The following is a 20,788-nucleotide window of genomic DNA, read 5'->3' as shown; positions in this document are numbered from 1 at the left end:
GTAAGATTTTTGAAATCATTGCTCTCTTAGAGGGGTAATTGAACATTGCTCTTTCCATTTACTTATTTATAATATGCAAAAATATTCAAGTGACCCAGAGTTGGTTTTACCCCTAGAAAAATTACACCACAGATTGCTTTGTAGGAAAGTATACCACCTCTGAAGTCTTGAGAGCTGGGTTCTAGGGCTGGTTCTGCCTGTGACTGGGTCTCTGCGCCTTCGGAAAGCTGGCACACTGGCCTGAGCCTCATTTCCCCCCCTTTAATAATAAAAGAGTTGCAAACTCTTGATCTGGAAGACACCTGAAACTTGGTCCCCTCTTTTTTATCTTTTAATTGTATAAATAATGTCGTAACGTTGTGTAAGGCTCCGAACACTTAGTAGAAAAAAATGTCACCCATAATTCCACCACCTAGATACAGGTATAATCTATCATTTTTGTGTATTCCCTTAGTTATTAGCATAAATTACCATAGTGCTATGTATCACTTGGCATCATACATTAAGTATTTTCTGTATCGCTGCGTATTCTTGAATGATTACAATTTTAAAATCTGTTTAATATTTCATTGGATGGTTATACCATATCTTACTTAATTATTCCATTATTTTTATCTATTGCTGTGATTACTGTTTTTATGCATAAATGTAGCTTAGTCCATCAAAAATTTTGAACATGATGTTAGAGGGTTGAGATATCAGGGTCAGAGGTTAATTTTTTATGGTCATTCAAATCCACTGATGACTTGTGTTCTAAAAGGGGTGTTTCCATAACTGCAGCAGGAATGCATGAGTGAGTCAGTATCTTGCTGGTTGTGCCAGCATTAGATACGTCGTTTCTTTGGTATTAGCATTTCTTTGGTTATTGTAAGGTTAAACATGTCTCCTCATGTCTCATTTGCAGTTATATTTTGTATATGGCATTTGAAAATGAATACTTGGCGATCTTTGAGAGCCTATTCACTGCAAAACAAAGAGAACATATTTTAATGAGAATGGTGCATGGCTTGTATGAAGAAGAAGTTCTAGAACTTTTTGAGTCACACGAAGGGCCCCTTGAATAAATGGAAAGACACACCTTATTCCTAAATGGAAATACAGAGGTTGTTAAGTAGTTATTTTCCCTCTACATTTCCTGTCATCTCAGCACAACTTTCAAGTTTATTGTTCTCAGATCTTCACAAAAATAAATTCTAAAACTGTCTTGATAAAAACCCAGGCCAAGTAGCTAAGAGAAATTCGATGAACAGGAGTAATGAGGACTGGAGACCAGCCTGGCCAGCCTGGCCAGATGCTAAAGCACGTTAGAAGGCAACCCTCATGGAAGTGGTGGTGTTGGTGCTGGGATAGGAGACTGTTGCGGTCACAGGACCACAAGGCCCAGGGCACCTGCACGTGAAACTGAAGGTGCTGAAAAGCGATGTCTCGGAACATTCTGAGAAGGGTGGGTTATTCTGACAGCCTTGGGGTAATTGGTAAGTGTTAATGAAAACGAGTTATAGTATAAATATGTATCCAAGTAGACCCTGATATGAGTTATAGATCCTGTTAAACAACAACCAGAAAAGAATTTTCTGGTTTCTTCTTTCTTAAGAAGAAAGAATTTAGATTTATTGTATCTGTAGTAGTGGGAAACAATACTGTTTTTAGTTTAGAACTGGGGTTTGCAAAACTTTTCTGCAAAGGGTCAGAGAGGAGCTATTTTAGGCTTTGAGGGCCAGATGGTCTCTGTCACAACCACTCAACTCTGCCATTGGAGCACCAGAGCAGCCGTGGATATCAAATATACGTCAAATACTTGCACGACATGCTTGCATTCGTTCACTTATTTATTTATTTTTAAAGATTTATTCATTCATTTTGAGAGAGAGTGGGAGCGAAGGAGCTAAAGGAAGGGGTAGAGGGGGAGGGAGAGAGAATCCCCAGCAGACTGCCTGCTGACTGGGGAGCCAGACACGGGGCTTGATCCCAGGACCCTGAAATCATGACCCAAGCGGAAATCAAGAGTCGGACACTTAACTGACTGAGCTACCCAGACGCCCTGACAATATGCATTTATAAAAAGAAACATAACATTTTTGAATGCCAGCTTCCCCATACAGCTGTTCCCAAAGTAAATTTTCTGAATCTTTTAATTTTTTTACCAAACGCTGTGTGAAAAGTACTATCTCATTGTTGTCTTCATTTGTATTTCCCTTCTATTGAAGTTGTGTATGTGTGTGTCTTTTATTTTTATTTATTTATTTTTGCTATATTTGTTTGCTACTGAGATCTCCTCTTCAGGGAATTGCAGGTAGGGTTCATTTGTCTTATTTTAGCTCCTTGTCACTTGATGTCCTAAGGCCCTGGAGATCGATTTGGTAACTCCAGTCCATTGCTAGACCAGTAGGGCGCCATTTTGCTTTGTGAAATGTAACTGTTCTTGTGACTTTGTATCTACGGGTATGGGACTTGATTTTCAGCTCACACCTTCCCTGTGTCCTAAGCTGGCTGCTTGCCAATAGACTGAAGATGGAGGATTACTTTGCCACTACTTTGCCTCTCGGTCCTGAGCTCAGATTTTGGTTGTGTTGACCGACTGCTTAGGCTCTCCACCTCCTTGAGAGTTAGTTGTTGGCCAAATATTACCCGAGCCTGCCCGTGCCCTGGGATCCTGAAATCCAGCCACGGGCAAGGTCTGCCTTTGCATTTCTGTCCATCCCCGTGAGCAAACCTAGAGCTTGGGCCTCGCTCTCTCTACTTGTGTGGTTTCATAGAGCTATCAGTATTATGTTTCACCCCTGAGTTATGAGAGAGATTTCTATTTTCCAAGAGATACAACTGAGAAAATGATGAAATCACTTGCACAGAACCACACAAAGATTCTTAGAGGACGTATACTGCGAGATTATTATAATTACCGAGGTAGAAATGTCACTTTCTTGGTCCAGTGTGTCCATGGCCTTGGTGTGCTGCCAGCACAAAGGCTGTCCCTGCCCCTCCCTGCAATCTTTCCATTGTTGTATGTGCCACAGGAACTGAGACAATTATGACAGAGCTGAGCTGGTTTCTCTTCTCTTTTGGACATGAATGTTTGTCACAATTCTGATCACCATTTCTTCCTCCAGATTATAAGATTGTAAAAATATGGCTATATTTATATTTCCTTTTGCTGCTTTGGGCTTGAAGAGTACCATTCATAGCTTTTGTTTGAAATTCCTCTATTAATGACCTGTCTTCGTAGACATCATCTGCTGCTTAGGGAATGCTGTCGTGTTCAGTATTTCACCTGATCTCCTTAAGCACCTGTGAAGTAACCAGAGCAGGGAGGGTTGTCTCCATTTTGCAGGTGAGGAAATGAAGGCCCAGTGTGGCCTGGAGGCATTGGCCTGAGGCCACCATGGGAGCTGGTACCACAGCTGCCCTTTGATATATGACCATGTTACTCCTAACATTTTTCTTTCTGTCCACAAAACTGCCTGTCTTTTTATGAGTTTCAGAGATTTTCTTGTCTGGAACATGAAGAAATTAATGACTTTTCTTGAGAGCTAAGCATTAGTGCTTTTGCCTATTATTTCTTTCTCTCTGTTATTGGCCTGAGTACTTCCAGAGAAGAAAGGACATGTAACTATTCCCCTTTTCTTCAGACAGTGAGGCAGACATCTTCTAAGAAAACAGAGACGCTGAAGAAGCTGTGCTTGTTCTCTGGTATTCTTAACAACATTGCAACCATAATTTTGGATTTTTCTCCCTGCGGCTTTGAGCTGTAGGCTGCCACCGTGCATAACATTTGGGGCTCACTGATTCCTGTTCCTATTTTAACTATATGAGTTTTGTGTATTATGTGACCTTTGTCTTGAAGATGTGACCTTCAGATTTAGGGAACTGGAAATTTAGGAAGTTTCATTAGGACTTGAATCCAAGTAGATTCCCTCATGAGTACAAAGACTCGTAGAGATGTGGAATGTTAGAGTTTAAGGGGACTTTCATCCATGTAGCCCCCTTAATGAGAAAATGTGGCCAATTAGTGACAAAGCTGAGGCAAGAATGCTGAGATTAGGTGAGGCTTCCTATGGGTTTGCTCCATATCACTGAGTGCTGCCCCCGCCGTGGCACGCCTCTTCCCACCAGACTCGGGACTCTGAGGGCTGGCGCTGTGTGGGTTCCGTACCTGGCTCTGCTCCGTGCATGGCTCTGCTCCCTAGTGGTGATCAGAGCACTTGCATAGGCACTCGGGATTTGTTTGCACCATGAATGATTTGAACCTGTCTCTTTTTGATATTATGTCATTACTCTTATCGGCAAACTTCATTTTAAGGATTATGTGGGGGGTTTAGTTGTGGCTTACAATGGGAAACAAACCATTCCAGGTATATTAGGGAGGAAGGATTTAGTATATGGTGTTAGGTGCTTCTAAATAATTGGAAGGGTTGTATACAGCGGGCTCAAGCCTGAGCTTCTAGTAGTGACGCTCAGAGCCACACAAGATTATTATATGTTCCACAGTCAGGACAGCAGAGAATCATGAGGCTACCACAGAATTGTTGGGTTGAGGAGTGTTGCACTGTATTTGTGATTAAGAAGCCTCTGTCAGGAAAGTGGCACCGGGACCCTGAGACATGGAGTCCAGCCACCCATCCTGCCATAACTGCTTCCTGGCATCTACAAGGCTACAGATGGGATATGGGACTATGGATGCAGAAAAGTCCCATCTCCATGGCCATGCTTGCAGCAGAAAGTAAGCCAGAGCTGCAGCAACATGGCCTTCGTCTTACTTTTGTCTTCCAAATCTTGAGCCAGTACATATATTTTGACAGCATCTCTTTTGTGATCAAGCCCTACCCGCAAGACAGCCTCTGCGATATGGCAAGTTTCCGTGCTAATCCACCGTATGCAACATAGTAAGGGTTACGGTTCTCACGACTCGGGCATATCTTCCATAAGCCTCTGTGCGTTGTAGATACTGCACCGAGGGTGGATTAATAATTATGTTCTTTGAGACCTCTGTTTGTCAGTGCAATTAATTATATAACAGAAGGTAATGCAACCACTTTACTTTAGGGAATCCCTAAGGGAAATTCCTATTAGAGAAAATGCCATAAGGAGGGAAGATCCTGAGCTGGGAGAGTATTCTCAACTGTTTTGGTTTTAAACATCTTGGAAAGTACTACAAGGAGACATGCAATATTATGATATAACAGTGCTTACCATGTCTGGGGGGAGTTCCATCTTTGGCAAGGCTTGTCAACTTTCCATCTTGTATGCCTCCTCCCTACCCCCGCCCCTGTAGAATATACATTTAGAATTTGCAATGGAAATCAATATAAAATGGTTTCTTTAAAATAAATTAAACTGACTTATAGCCTGTGGGCCTGCATTGTATTCTTTTGACTTCATCTTCCTTAACTCTTGTGTAACCCCATATTTAGAAACGTAAAACAATTACAAGTAATCCCCCCTTCACCTTTACTCTTGTACCCTAGTGAATACATTTGGACACATTTTATTTCAGTTTCTTGTCCACTCCCTTGTTTTTTCTGTTCCAAATGGAGAATCAGGCCAACCTGTTGTCCTTCTACTTGAAGCCTAGTGGACATGATAAAATCACTGGTAGTATTGGTAGGGGTAGGGGACAGGAGTGGGCAGATGGTAAAGATGTAATGGGAGTAAATAATCTGGTTTTCTCTGAAAAGGCAATATTCTTTGCTTCAGAAGAAAGGCTGAGCAAGTAGGGTCATTCATACTAGCTTCTGCAAGATTTTTGCTGTACCTTGCATTCTTCTAGTCCTGCATAATCATTCTAGTACATTCTCTTCTTACTGCAAAGCACATGTCTCTGGAGCAGGGAAGTCTGAAAGCCTCCTTTACTTAGCGTCGCTAGTTGCTCTGCCCTCTTAGCAATGGCAGTATTAAACTCAAAGTATGGGAGGTCTTTGGCTATATGAAGCCTTTGGGAGAAGACCCAATCACACTGAGAATTCTCTTGAATTCAGCAACCAAAACCTCATTATCACAGTGTTACAAGTAAATGACTATATATAAGTTATCAGCTAAACTGGGACACCTTTGAGAGTGGAAAGGGACATTGTTGGTAATTACATCAAAACAACAAGCATACCTTAGATGTATGGTCACCCTTCTTACAGCGAACTGCGGATGACGGTGTTTGAAATGTGAACTAACATGATTCAGAAACAGATTTTAACTGTCTATATTCCCAAACCTTTACGTTTACCTTCTTTTTTATGTAATAATCACTTTCTGAGCATTGATGATGGAACAGATTCTGTGTTAGGCACTAGGAAGATAAAGCAAGATGCCATCTTTGTTCTTTATTTACTTGCAGTCACTCTTGTAATGTTAAGATCGGCAGATTTTCAGCCTGGCGCATAGCACGGCCCTCATAGGAAGGCTGGGGAGTAATGCATTTTGGACTTCCCCCCTCAAAGTGAAATGTGTTCTGCCAAAGGGTGTACATTTAAATAAGGTACAAGGAACTGTTCTATCAATTTGCTTATTTTGTTCTTGGGATTTTCTTAAAAAGTTGACATGGGGAAACATTTATTTATTTATTTTTCCCAAGAAATTTTGAAAACTACTGGTTTGAGATTTAAAATTTTATGTTATTATTCTAAAGTCATAAGGCTAATTGTAAAAAAAAAAGTGGGGAGTTGGACTTTTAAAGTTGGAACACAGAAACAAACTGAGAAAAACAAATTAGTAGAAAATTTAAAAAAGTAAAGAAATAAAAAAAAATTAATTAACAAATTATGTTAGATATCTGGAGGGCTGCCATGTGTCAGAGGGCTTGGGGTTCCAGAGGGCAGAGGTAGGACCGATAGGTGGTTTTTATGGGAACACATAATTCTTTTGGCAGTTACAATTTTTCTGCCGTGGAAGGGGCTGCCATGTGAGGTAATGAATTCCTGGTCATTAGATATGTTCAAGCAAATTCACAGATGGTGGTTAAGTTGCAACTTCAGCTCCACATAAGAAGAAATATGTTTATGAACAGTTTCATGTTTCTTGGATATTAAACTTACGTATTGGTGAGTGTTGTTGCTTCTTACTTTACAAATGTATAAAGTGTGTGTGTGTGTGTGTGTGTGATTTCCCAGAGTCTTAGCCAACCTAGTATTTTCTTCGTGCATTGCATTGTCTATTTTGCATGGTGGTCCGGCAATTGATAAAAATGCAGAAGGCACAACATCAGTACTCTCACCGAGGGAGATTTAAAAGGGAATAACATTCACCGATGTCATTCTGAAACTGATCCGACACAGCCTTGCTCGTTTTCAGTCAGCTGCCATTGGTCAATGCCTCCACAGATTTTGTCTCTGTTTCAAAATCTTGAAATAAAAGTGGAACAACTTCCAACGTGACTTAAGAAAAAGGTCACCAGTTGAAAATGGTTTCAATTGTTTTGCTATTAAACGTGAAATTGCAAAACTAGCCTCTCTTACATAATTTGAATTTAGAACACATTCTAATGAGAAGCCTGCCTGTCTGTTTTTCATACCTTTTCAAATACTGAGAAATTTCTCCAGGCTCTTGGACTGGTGCTAAACAAAAATTATTATTTCAGAGCATATGATGATGCTTGGAGTTGAAGTTGAATCTCTTTGTTTTCTAAAATGGTATCTCATGGTGCTTGCACGTTAAAAATCTGTGTCTCTCCACTCTCCCCCTTTATTTGTCCAATGTCTGAGCATTTTTATTTAATTTTACAATATCCTTAATGTTTTAACCTGAGAGTGGAGTAGATTTGGGGTTTGGCAGTAATTTAAGATGAAAATTAAGTAATAGGGAAACAAAGATTACATTGGAAACTTTATAGTAACATACCAAAACTCAAACAGTAATTCAAATTGTAGTGTCTATACTGTGTATCTTGTAGCTATGATTCTTCTTAGTGGGTTATAGGGCCTGAATAAACATTGCTTCACAGAGTCACATGTTGTATTGTCAGATGGAAATACAGCTGAGATTTGTCAATGGGGGACTGATCTTCAGTGAAGACAAAAGTAAATATTTCAACTTTTCCAAGTTATGTCTAAAACAGATTTTTTCTGTTATTCTATTTGTTTTTATTGGGATATTAAAGTGATTTTTTTTTAAAGATTCTATATATTTGAGAGAGCGAGCATGAACGAGGGAAGAGTAGAGCGAGAGGGAGTTTTGGCAGTAGAGATGTAGACTCCCTGCTGAGCAGGGAGCCCAATGTCGGACTCGATCTGAGGACCCTGAGATTATGACTGAGCCAAAGGCAGACGTTACACTGACTGAGCCACCCAGGTGCCCTTTAAAGTGAATTTTTAATAAAGAGAAGTGCAGGGGCGCCTGGGTGGCACAGCGGTTAAGCATCTGCCTTCGGCTCAGGGCGTGATCCCGGCGTTATGGGATCGAGCCCCACATCAGGCTCCTCTGCTATGAGCCTGCTTCTTCCTCTCCCACTCCCCCTGCTTGTGTTTCCTCTGTCGCTGGCTGTCTCTATCTCTGTCAAATAAATAAATAAAATCTTTAAAAAAAGTGCAAAAAATTATTTAAAAAATTGAAATCAATTAAAGCATCACTCAAAGTGCTAATAAAATTCTATGATCTGTGTAATGGGCATGACAGACTTGTAAACACGTAACTAAAACATAGTGCTTACATATTTTATTACAAGTCGGCACAAGCTGTCAGGGGAGTGCAGACAAGTGAACAGCAGTTAATTGTGGACCTACTCACTTAGTGGCGGGTTTGGAATGAGATTTCACGTACCACCGGAGAGATCGCGAGGCCTCATTAGAAATGGTATCTGTGACTTTTCCATACTCACTCTTTCATCCTAGTGGAGGAGCAAAACATAAACTAGGATTTTAAAACCTTTATGAACCAGGCACTCAGAATCTCATCTTGTAAATTTGTAAATCTACTTTTAGTCGATTTCTGAGCTCAAAGTCTCAGGGTATTGTTTGCCCCTTTCTCTTAACCTTGGACAGAAAGACAGTCTGTTAGCATCAGAGACTTAGAAGAAGCCTCCTTAGGAACACATTTTTTTGTGAGCCTGGTACACTTCACAGACGTGCTGTACCATTTTAGAACATAAAATGATGTCGTGAGAGGGAATTTTGGAGATCATCTTCTTAAGGCTTATTATTGTAGAGCTGGAGAAACTGAGGTCCTGAGAGGGTCAATATTTTCTTGGTCATTTAGTCTAGTAGAACCACTACTATGGAAGGGGGCCTGGAGTACAAAGTTGGGGTCACATGACTTTGGCACTGAATTTCCATGGCATGATTTTCCACTGACTCTTGGAAGAGAGATTCTTTACTTCTCTGTCCATTTCCATACCTTTTACCCACTCTTTCTGGATATCATCTAATTATCGATAGACTTACAGGCTTGCTTGGTGAAACTTTTCTCCTGCAAATGCTTTTTGAAAGTAGAACTGGGTTCGAGTGCACCCTCTGATACGTATTAGAGGCTGGGTCACCTTGGAAGAGTTGCTCCAGCTTCTCTAAATCTTGGGTTTTGAATTTTCAAAATTAGAAGAAACAAATCAGTCCCTACAATTTCTCACAGCTAGACTCTATGACCTCTTGGCCATTGTTGTAGCTGTTGTCACCCATGTCTACTTTCCCGTGAGTGATGGGAGTTGTGGCAAATAAAGACCAGTTAGTTAGTAATTGGTTTGGGTCTGTTCTCCCTTTCACCTTCTCCCGAGCGTCCTGGTCTTCCAGGGCTGTTGTTTCCCTGTCATGGTTGATTGTTCCCTTTCTGTGTGACATTCTCAATCTGAGAGGAAAGCTCAGTGAGGACATGTATCTCTATTCTGCCTCACTTTTTTGTCAGAAGCAAATGTTTCCTTGTCTGGACTGATGCTCCCCTCCCTGCTGCTGCTTAGTTTACCTGGATCCACGATGCGGTGGAATGGTTCTTGTCACCCACGGTGTTGCCCGCAATGCGGATTGTACCTTTCGCATTAACTGGAATTCATACTAACTCTCTGCAAAGCGGGTTGGTATTTTATGTGTGGATTTCCGTCCTGCCTCCTTTCACTTTACACTCCCTGGTCAGTGGGACTCAGGGCAGTCGAGACAGGTTTGTAAGAAACCTCAGCTCACTCAACTTGCAGACTTGTCGGAGGAATCATGGGATGTGAGAGGTGGAAGGAATGGCAGCAGGCATCTAATCTTTTTGTTTACGGATAGGGAGAGACACTGAGGTTCATGGAGGTCAACGTACTAAAGTCATCATCGAGTCAATTAGTGGCTGAGCTAGAAATTACACCCAAGTCCTCTGCATTTAAGTCCAGAGCTGTTTCCAGTATTTCCAATTGTGTCTCCGATAGCCTATATAAAGGTTTGGCATTTCTGCAGAGTTGTTCGTAGTCACCCCTTCCAAGTAATGCCAGCTGTCCACGCAGAGAGTGGGGCGCTTAGCCAGTGCTGGGCCAAAGTTGCCTGTAGAGAGAAGTTGAGTGAATACATTGACATTTTCAGCCCATGGCACATCCTGCTTTGCCCTTCCGGCTCTCATCTGACCTGATGCTTCAGAGGAAGAGTGGTTACATTTGCTGTTCAGCTAACAATTTGTGTAATTTCCAGCCTGCCTTCTTCTTTAACGTTGTCTTCCCACGCTTCCATCACATGCCACAGTCTATCTGCTTCATAATTACACTGGTAGGGACCTACCTACATCACTTGGAAAAGGTTTGCCCAAAGTACTTATTTACTTGTGCATAATAAATCTTGATTGATACCTTGGTAATCTCGGAGATCAATCTAAGATTTCCTTCCGCAATAATGAGGACTGAGGAGTCAGGGAAGCGGGGGACAAAAAAAGAAGAAAAATTAAAAAAGAGGGCTGTGCTTTCTTACTGGTGAGCTCAGAGGAGAATCATAGATGATCTGGAATTTCCATGATTTTGTTCGTTTGGGGTCTGTTCTAAGGTCAGGATCTTCCATGGCATCAGAAGAGTTAGTCCTCATCTAATCCAGTCACCTTGTTTTCAGAGGAGGCCACTGCCATCCCAGGGAGCTCATGGCAGAGCTCTGTCTGAAAGCTGGTCTAATGCAGAAGATCCAGTATCCTCCAGCTGAATACCGAGCTGTGGAAGGGATGATGAGCTGAAGCCCAGAGAGAGAGCACATTGTCGTATTTTAATAGATCATTAAGAAAGCAGTTTTGAAATTGTAGGAAGGTTCTGACTTTTAGGTAAAGGCGAAAGATCGTGAAACACCTCCAAAGTTATAGAAAAAGTATTATTTAAATTTTTACTGCTTGTTTATTTTACTTTATTATTTTTTTATTTGAGAGAGAGTGCACAAGTGGAGGGATGGGGTCAGTGCAGAGGGAGCGGGAGAAGCAGGCTTCTCGCTGAGCAGGCAGCCTGACGCAGGGCTTGATCCCAGGCTTCTGGGTACATGACCTGAGCTGAAGGCAGATGCTTAACTGACTGAGCCACCCAGGCATCCCTGTTTCTTGTTTAAAAAAGAAAATGTTGCTAAGGGACATGAATCCTGAACTTGAGTCTGCCATCAGATACTTCTGATCTCTAAGTCACTTAGCACCTCAGTCTCTCACATTTGCTACCACTAAAATAGTATGTTAAAACTTGTCTCTTCTCGTGGTATCATTCATTTATTAGCAAACATTGACCAAGAACCAGGCGTTGGGTTAATTGCCAAAGGAGATTTAGGGACTAATGCAACATGATTTAAAGATTAATATAAATGCTCTAAGTCAAATATTTTCAGGCCTTCAATCAGAATATACACATAAAGATCCCCAGATGAGTCTAGTGTACAGATAGTTTTGAAAACTACTCCGTTAAGCTTATAGTACTTGGTGTTAGATGATGCCATGGAATGATTGGTTGGTTGTTTTTAAATTTTGATGATCTATGTAAATGTTTAAAGAAGTGTACAATATTGATTTTAGGAAAGAAGAACTTGAGCAAACACTAGTTAGTTCTATTTTTGTGGCTGACAATGACTTGTCATTCACATGATACCTTTAGAGAGGCTGAGTGGCTTTTTTTTTTTAGTATTAAATTTATAGGTAAAGTGAGTCCTGTTTTCTCATCTGCAGAGGAAGGGTCTTGGTCATCATCTGGCCTTTTATGGCTGTTTGTGATCCATTGTGCTTTGATTAGTTTGGTCGAACTATTGGCTACATCAGTATGCGACCCTGTGGCTGATGATGAGTATTGTTTGGTGGAATAGAGTAGAGAAGACATTATGGCAAGTCATATCCAGGAGCTAGGAGTGGAGATAAGAGCAAAATCTACTGTTTCTAAGTGTGACTTCCTTTGGGTTGTGATTGTTTTGTTTTGTTTTTTGTTTTTGTTCTTTGGTTTGTTTTTTTTTGTTTATTTGTCGTTGTTGTTTTGTTTGTTGTTGTTTGTTTGTTTTTTCCCTCCAAACAGGAAGGTAGTACCAGGATGAAGACTATGGATTTGGGGCTGAAGACTTCAACTTTGCTATTTGTCAGGATATATCTTTGAGCAAGTTATTTAGTTCTTATAGTCTTACTTTCTTGACTGCTGAATGTGGAGAATGAGAACCCTACCTCATATAATAGTGAAGACTGTTAGAAAATTGCTTGGCCTATAGCAAGTCCTCAGTAAACACTCGCTATTTGTTGTCAGTGGCTTTTTCGTACCCACTGAACAGCTAGGAAGAGAAGATAGAGAGCGATGGAGAGAGGGTAACAAGTAAAGCTTTTTAGGTGCGTGTTCATTGCTTTGCATGTGACAAAAGTTCCTGAAAGTCCAGTGCCTAAGGAGCCCAGCTCTCGGCCTCCCTTCGCTTAGACAAGGGCCATTTCTCTTGTTTGCCCCTCTTGGGATGGTGTTTGCGTATTCTCACAGCCTCTGTGGAGATCTTCCCTTTCACTTCTTGCTTTCGCAATGATTGTAAGCTTACAGTGAAACTGACCTAGAACCAGAGGAAGTAAGAGCAGGGTGAGTTTTGGTCCAGCAAAACCAGCTCTCACCACTGCTTATCTTTGTGTTTACGTTGGTCGTTCTTGGAGAAGCTGAGAAACCCCAACTGACATGTGCTAGTTCGTCTGTTCACTAAACTTGTGAGGTTTCCTCAGACCCGTTGATCAAAAGAGAGGGCTGTAATTCAGGTTTCAGAGAAGGAAAGCCCTATGGAATATTAGAGCTGATTGGGACTTTATGGACATTCATTGTGCAAATGAGTGTCCTCTCTTGTTAAAGGTCACCCTGGCGAAGTTGAGACTAGAACCGGGGACATGGAGACTCTGTGTCTGTGCTCTTGGTTTATCACCTGCCTTGGGTCCATTCTGAACTGGTTCAAGTTTCGTCGATAGAGTTTTTATTCTTTTTTTTTTTTTTTTTTTTAAGATTTTATTTATTTATGTGACAGAGAGACAGCCAGCGAGAGAGGGAACACAGCAAGCGAGTGAGAGAGGAAGAAGCAGGCTCCCAGCAGAGGAGCCCAATGTGGGACTCGATCCCGGAACGCCGGGATCACGCCCTGAGCCGAAGGCAGACGGTTTAACGACTGCGCTACCCAGGCGCCCGATAGAGTTTTTATTCTTGTTAGATGACTGTCCAGAGATTAAAGTCCTAGCCTCTTATTTCTCTGGATAAAACCTTTAAAAAGTAAGCTCAATTTATCTTTTAAACCTAATATTCTCCTTGCGTCCTTCATTTTAATACAACTGGTCTACTCCCTATTCCACGGAAAGACCTTGCTTCTTCCTTGAGCTTACAGTATTTCCAGGCATTATCTTTGTTGTTCCATTTATCCTCAGAACCAGCCAGCTTTCAAAATCCTTGTCAAGGGCCACCCCTTCCTATGCCAGCTCCCATCACACGCACCCCAGTTCTTTTTGTATGCTGTGTATTGCTCTCTTTCTTTTTTCACATATATAAATATCTCTTCTGCAGGTAGGCTTTAAGCTTCTTGAGTACAGGGTGAGAATCTGATTCATCTCAGTACAGGATGAGAGTCTGATTCATCTGGAGCTCTAGTGTCAGGCAAATATAGTTATTCATTCATTAAATTAACAGACATTGTTATTGAGTGTCTATCATGGATTAGGCCCTGGGATTTGAGAGTGATAATTGCTTCTGTTTTTAAGGATTCAAGAGTTGAGTTTGGGATACAGGCAAGCAAAGAGACAGAAACGTGTGATGAGTACAGTACTCCAGGTGCTGTGGAAATGTGGTGGGAGGGTATATAACTTGAACTGGATGATAGCATGGATTGTGTCTTTAAGGACTGGTGGGAAGTGATGCTGAGGATCTAAATGGCACATAGTAGATGAGACATCATTTTTAATTGTGAGGTAGCTAGATCGAAACGCAGGGAGAGCAAACCTAGAAGAAATGGATGAATTTCCAGCAGAATATGAAAATAACTTCAAAAGAAGTGTAAAATGACTGTAACTATCGTAGAAGTTACTGGAGATATGATTAAGATCGATTGTTAAAGAAGGTATCACATCCAAATGACTTTGCAGCAAGTTCTGATAAAATTTTAAAGATCAGAAAATCCCAACCTCATCGTTATTAAACAATTGCAAACAGTAGAAGAGGAGGTAGAACCCTCATGTGAAACCTAATGATGATAAGTAACCCAAGGAGAGAAACAACACTATAGAATGATCTTATTCATGATTCTGTGTACAAAAATTCTCTGTAAAATAGCATATTTAATTCATCAGTATATCAGAACACTGCAACTGTGACTGAGTAGGCCTTTTTCTAGGAATGCAGAGATGGTTCAATCTCTGGAACTCTTATCAGCAGGATTCATTACATTGCTAAATTAAGGGAGAGAAAAAGAGATGACCGTATCAGTGGAGGCTAAGAAGGGAGATACAGAGATTCTGAAGAGGGACGAGTAACCAAAGAGATCAACATTTATCCATTTACTCATTTATTGGTAACATAGCTTTCTAGAGGCTTCCTAGCCAGGCATCGTGCTCATTTAGTGAGACTACTCAGAAGCAGCAGCTTACTGGGTCAGTCTGTGTGGATTGTTATGATATAATTCTTAATTCCACCTGGAATTAAGTTACTCTTCTTTTGGGTGGGGGGGGGGCGGTGTGAATTAGGGAAATGTTCACAGTATCAGAGACATTTAAGCTGGGTCAAGATAAAAAAACAAAAAAAACAAAACAATAGGGCTTGGGAGAAAGTGAAGGGACCTAAGTGGCAGTGTAGATGGTGGGCAGAGCATGAGCAAGAGTGTGGGGTCAGGAACATTCATTACAAATCCTGTGAATGGTGTCACTGGACCACTGTGGGCATATGGAAGAATGGTATGAGGGGTTGCCTTTCAGGTCATCTGCAAACAGGTAGATGGCCAGACCTTGGCACTCTCAGGAGGTGAGCTGGAGGTGTCTCCATGGGGAAGGCAGTATCAGGGTAATATGAGGTATTGGGGATAACTGTAAAGATGATGGAGTCAATTAGTTGCATATTGATGCTTAAGTTTTCATTTTTTATGCTTTCCCAGAAGTTGCCTGTTCTTTTATATCTATGGCATATCTGAAAAAGCCAGGATTCTACAGTCAATTGGCAATGTGGGATTGATCTGGAAATGTGCCTCTTTGCTTTAGAAATCACTGCATCCTATATTAACCCGTTTTTTTAAGTTTCTATTTTGGAATAACTTTAGGTTTATAAAAAAGTTGCAAGGATGATATTAACCCGTTTTTAAAATGTACAAATAAAATTTATACTAACATGCGCAGAGTGCATTAAAGTTTTCGAATCTTCATTCTATCCTACTTGGTCCTGACCTATGTTCACTTTAGTCATGTTGAAAGCAGAACAGACACTTTCATCCCCTTTCAGTAGAAGACCGAGACTCAATTAAAAAAAAAAAAATACATATACAAAACCAAGTTTAGTGTTTCTCAATCCTAAGAGATGGGCTTTTTTTTTTTTTTTTAAATCTTCTCAAATGATTGTGAATGATCAGCCAGGGTGAAGAGCCACCGTAAACCAGACTCATGGTGGTTTTTCTCTGTTGGTTTTGTGCTGGGCCTTCATGGTGGTTTTTGGAATATGTAAAATCTGGTCCTTGCCCTTTCAAGGAACTCACAGTGTAGCAAGTGTCTGTGCATTGCCTGTGTGATGGGACAAGGGAGGAAGAGGAAGAGCAGGGCCTGTGACTCAGTGAAAGCCTGTCACTTCAGTAGCAGAAGCCTCCCGATTCCTAGTTGAGCGCCTTCCTCTCTGATACACGTCATCCTCTTTTACTGCGAAAACTGCACCTCCAACACTTTGCTTTCTCTTACTTGGCCTAACGCTTTAGAGTATATAAACCACTTCAGTGGTGTCATCTCACCCATTGTCCTAAAACTCTCGAGTTAGGGAGAAAAGGGCTTTATCTTAATTTTGAGGGAGTTGAGGTCCCCAAGGTCCTGATGCGGGGAGGGGGCTGTTCAAGGTCACACCACTCCCTCTGAGGCTCCTGCCTTTGCCACCAGGAGTGCCCCATCCCTCTCTGTCACCCCATCTCTCCGTGGCCCTGCCACGTGCTGAGGACTTTATTTTTCCCTGCATTTCCAGTGTTCTTTGTCTTTACAGACATCTGGAGGTAATCATGTACCCTCTCAATTAATTCAGTTCAATTAATAAATTACGGGGTGGATTTGGGGCTGGGAGCCGGCGCAGGGTGCCTTCCGGGCCTCCCTGTGCTGGAGAGCTGTTGCAATCAGGCTTGGAGAGCCCTCTTCCTCAGAAGCTGTCTGGGAGGCTCCTCCCCAGCCTGCAGGCTGCCTGGAGGGGTGACTGGCTCACCCTGACAGGCAAGACATCATTTTTCTTTCCTCACACACTGTATTGTAATCTGATCAGAACAGCTCTTGGGCTGGGCTGCTTTGCCTGCTCCTAGTTATGTTTTTCACAAATGTTCCCTGTGAGACTCTCAGCATGGCTCCTGATGCTTGTCAGCAGGGCTGACCTGTTCATTACGGGTTTGAATATTCCTCGCCCTTAGCTCCTAAGTGCCAGTAGGGTCCCGGGCTTTGTGGCACACAGGGTTCCCCTCCCCTCAGTCTGCAAGGTCCCCCTGGTGGGGAACATAACTGCTCCTACCAGAGGGACATTTTAAAGTATCCTGACATGCGCTGGTTATGTTCTTGTTTCAAGAACAAACTTTTGGTGCTTCCTTGATGTTGACCCAATAAATTCAGGTTTCCTTCTCTGCGCTTTGTGGCTCCATCCCACGTTTTAGTCACTTACGAACTGCTTTTCCCTGGTGCTCCTCCAGTCACACCAAACTTGAGTGCTGTGCCCTTTTTTTGCCTGTGCTGACATGGGTCAGGCCAGCCTCTGCTCAGCACTCAGGGTCCAGTCTGAATGCCACCTCATTAATGAGGTATTCGTTCTGCTCCCAGTGGGAAGTCATCTTGCCCTTTTCTGCTCCCCAGAAACACTTCTATTTATTTTTATCTCACTTAGGCAATATCACCTCATTTAGGTAGCTTAATCACGCTTTAATTGGTGTGGTATTCATTTTAATAGGTTATTAATAAAATTGAAACTTTTTTCCAACCTGGCTGATATCAGGCTCTCCTACCATAGAAACTTCTTCAGGTTAGGGACTGTTTCTTATCATATCTATTTCCTGGAGAGTGTTAGCCACTAAATAGGTAACTGTCGGAAGAGATGTTCAAGATCGGTTGAGGGGAGTGTGCCATTTTCTCTTCCTCCAGTGAAGGTCAGGTTTTCATCCGCCTCCTCCTCCCCTCATTTACCTTTTCTCTTTCTTTTCCCTTCTCCTCAGAGGGCTCTGTCAAGATTTCATTAAGTATGGGTTAAGGGGAAATAATGTTGAGGTGAGGTAGGTTGCCTCCATTTTCGTGCTTCTGTAAGCCAACTGTGTTTCTTTCTTTTTAGTTCCAGATTCCAACAATGTCTCACCCATCTTGGCTGCCACCCAAAAGCACTGGTGAGCCCCTTGGCCATGTGCCTGCACGGATGGAGACTACCCATTCCTTTGGGACCCCCAGCATTTCGGTGTCCACACAACAGCCACCCAAGAAGTTTGCACCAGTAGTTGCCCCAAAGCCCAAGTACAACCCATACAAGCAAGCTGGAGGTGAAGGTACGTGGGGGGATTTCAGAGTCGGGTGCCCAGAGTGGGACAGTTCAGTATAATAAAAGGGATCTATCTGCACAATGCTGTGTCGGAAAAAGATAGCTCAAGAATTCAGTGTGCTTATCCTAGTTAATAGCCTGTCAGAGGTTAAAAAAAACCATCTAGAAGCTATCAAAGCAAACCTTTCTTTTAGGGGTAAAGAGAGTGAGACCTCTAACAGGTTATATGGACAGAACTAGAACCTTGGTCTCTTCATTCATAGCTCAGGCCATTCTGCTGTGTTATCTTCCACCCCGTCCCATTGTCTTGTAGAGAAGTGTCTGCCACCCAGTTGCCCCTCCCTCTTGCCATTGGACACATGTCCCCACTTGCTGCCAAGAAGTGGTCTCATGGGAAACCCATATGAAGTGACCCTCATGAGGCACCTGGAATTGTGAAAACTGAAATTGTTGACTCCCCTAGGCTGCCGTAGGATAAAGTTGTCGGGAGAGCTTTGTGAGATCTGCGTTTGCTGAAGGTCACAGGCAAACGTGAGCGAAGCCTCGTTCTAGGGGTTGTACCAGCAGTACATTCAATTTTCATCAGTCAGGAGTTGGATGAGCCACTGAGCTCAGCATCCCAGGTGTGTATGTATCTGCATATTCCCACACCGAACCTCACAGGCAGCATGAAGGTGCCATACTGTTGGGGTGAAGAGCTTCCATATTTTTACCAATCAGTGTCAGCAGCTCAGCCAAATCCATGAAACTATGACTTACCACTGACAACAGAGGAATGGTAAACTTCTGGAAGCAGAGAGCGAAGAGACAGTGAAAGGAGATTCGGCGCCCCCTTTCTCTGTTTTCTCCCTCACCACACCCCCACTTTTAAAAAAATGACCTTACATCACCTTTGCTGTGATGTTTCTTATTGCTTCTTGGGTGACATGAGTGTGTTTCTTCCAGCAAGTTTTTGTGAGACTGTTTCACACTCTGTGGTAAAGTTCAGTCTTTCTCTTTTCCTCCTAGTCTTCTCCCTGCCCCCAGCAATCACTTTACTCCTCTGTTGGTATTGTTGTTAGAATTGAACGAGTTCTGGAGCCAGAAGCCTCGTCCAGATATCCAGCTTGTGTGAGGGGGCTGGACGCTTCGGCAGGTGGTAGGGAAGTCAGGCATCCGCCCTGGATCTTCGGGTATCCTTTTTCCAGAGAGGGCAGCAACAAGACCATCAGAGAGCTACTCTGGAAAAACAGGAAGTGGCAGTCTTGGTGCTCGACTACTCTCCATGGCAGCGTCTGAGTTTATAGGCCTTGAAGTCCACGGTCAATCCAAGACTTAGCGGAACTGGTTTTCTTTGTTCTTTAGTGGTGATGCTTTAGTAGTTGCAGGACTGGGACTGGGATTTGGAAGAGAATCCCTCCTCACTAGGACAGGAGGGGGCCATATGTTGGCTTCCTTAATTGTTTTCTCAACGTTTTCCCTTATTTACTTCCTGGGGGATTTTTATTTTGTCCCCAGTTTTGGGGGAGAGCTGAAATGGACTTCCCTCTAATATGAAAGGAATAAGATAGGCTCCCTCCTGGAATAGGAGGCAAACGTGTGAGGAAGCCTTCGTTCATGTGACAACCGCTACCCACCTGAGGGGTGGGCAGTGGGGGCAGGTCCCATATTAAGTAGGCTAATAGGTGGCATGTGCAGGGAGGAGGAATGTGTAGCTGTCTGCCTTCAGACCCCTTCATTCTGAATGCTGTGAGTCACAGTGGCTTGGCTCCTTGGGTGACTCTTGCTCTTGACATGCCCTGCTCTCTTCACTGTACTCCCTGTGGTTCGCTCACTGCCTGTCTGGTTCTCTGGGGACACCGGCATCCTCTCCAGAACTCTGCAGCTCACAATCATTTGTTCTTTCTCAACATCCCACCCCCGTCCCTTTTGTCACCTGTCAAAATCCTGCTGGTGTTGCCCTCTCCAAAATGGCCAGACATGGCCTCGATCAGAAGTCATCATTCCCTTCCCTGGGTTTCCACATGCATTGTGTTCTGTGACTCTCACATTTCAGTTTTTTGTCATTCCTCCTGCTCTTGCTCTGTTACTGTTCAACATGTGGTCTTTGCGAAACACTCTGCTTCTTCATTATCATTGTATGGCCTTCTCATACAACCCTATGAGGTAAGTGTTTTTTTCACATGGAAAATGGGAAATGGGAGTTTAGAGAGGAGAGGTGACCTTCTCTATGGTTTTGTGGCTCCTGTGTTTCTGAAGCAAGGCTGTTGTCCTCGCCCAGGTGCTATCCTGCTTGCCCTTCTCTTCCTGGCATTTCTGGCACCCAGGCCTCATGTGATGGTGATACTTCCTTGTAAGAATGTAAGCTTTGTTTCCCCATTTAAGCAACAAGACATGGTTTCTCACTCGTCCTTATGTTTCTCTTGGCTCCTATTATGCTACTGTGTTTTTAGTGGGAATGATTGTGTATGGTCAGATGTATGTCTGTATGTTCCTCTGTATGTATATATTTGGATGGATGGCGGATGGCTGGATGGGTGAGTGCTCTGCTCAGTGATTCTTCTCTTGCAATAAACAGTTTGGAATATGGCATCCTCATTTGAAGCAACTCAGTCTCATTTAATTTCTGAAGTCTTGATTCTTTCTTGCAATTCTGCCAATCTCTCTCTCTCTTTTTTTAATATAACCTTTTTTGAATACGTGAAAGAAGAAATTTCCCTTGCATATATACATTTTAAAGATAAATATGGG

At 42.4% G+C, this 20,788-nt stretch overlaps 1 protein-coding gene across 16 annotated transcripts in view; it reads left to right on the top strand.

The window, feature by feature from the left end:
• The window catches only part of LOC103676028 (LIM domain containing preferred translocation partner in lipoma), a 644,793-nt gene that overhangs the window by 197,185 nt on the left and 426,820 nt on the right, over nt 1-20,788 (top strand). For all 16 annotated transcript variants that reach the window (XM_040621467.1, XM_040621465.1, XM_040621452.1 and 13 more), the window contains one exon: nt 17,858-18,065. In XM_040621467.1, the coding sequence (XP_040477401.1) occupies nt 17,873-18,065 (193 nt within the window). In that variant the 5' untranslated portion in view covers nt 17,858-17,872. The remainder of the gene's footprint in view (nt 1-17,857; nt 18,066-20,788) is intronic.

This window comes from Ursus maritimus, unplaced genomic scaffold, assembly GCF_017311325.1.
Source record: "Ursus maritimus isolate PB19 unplaced genomic scaffold, ASM1731132v1 scaffold_4, whole genome shotgun sequence".
NCBI lineage: Eukaryota > Metazoa > Chordata > Mammalia > Carnivora > Ursidae > Ursus > Ursus maritimus.
This window is presented reverse-complemented; position numbering and strand designations above follow the sequence as displayed.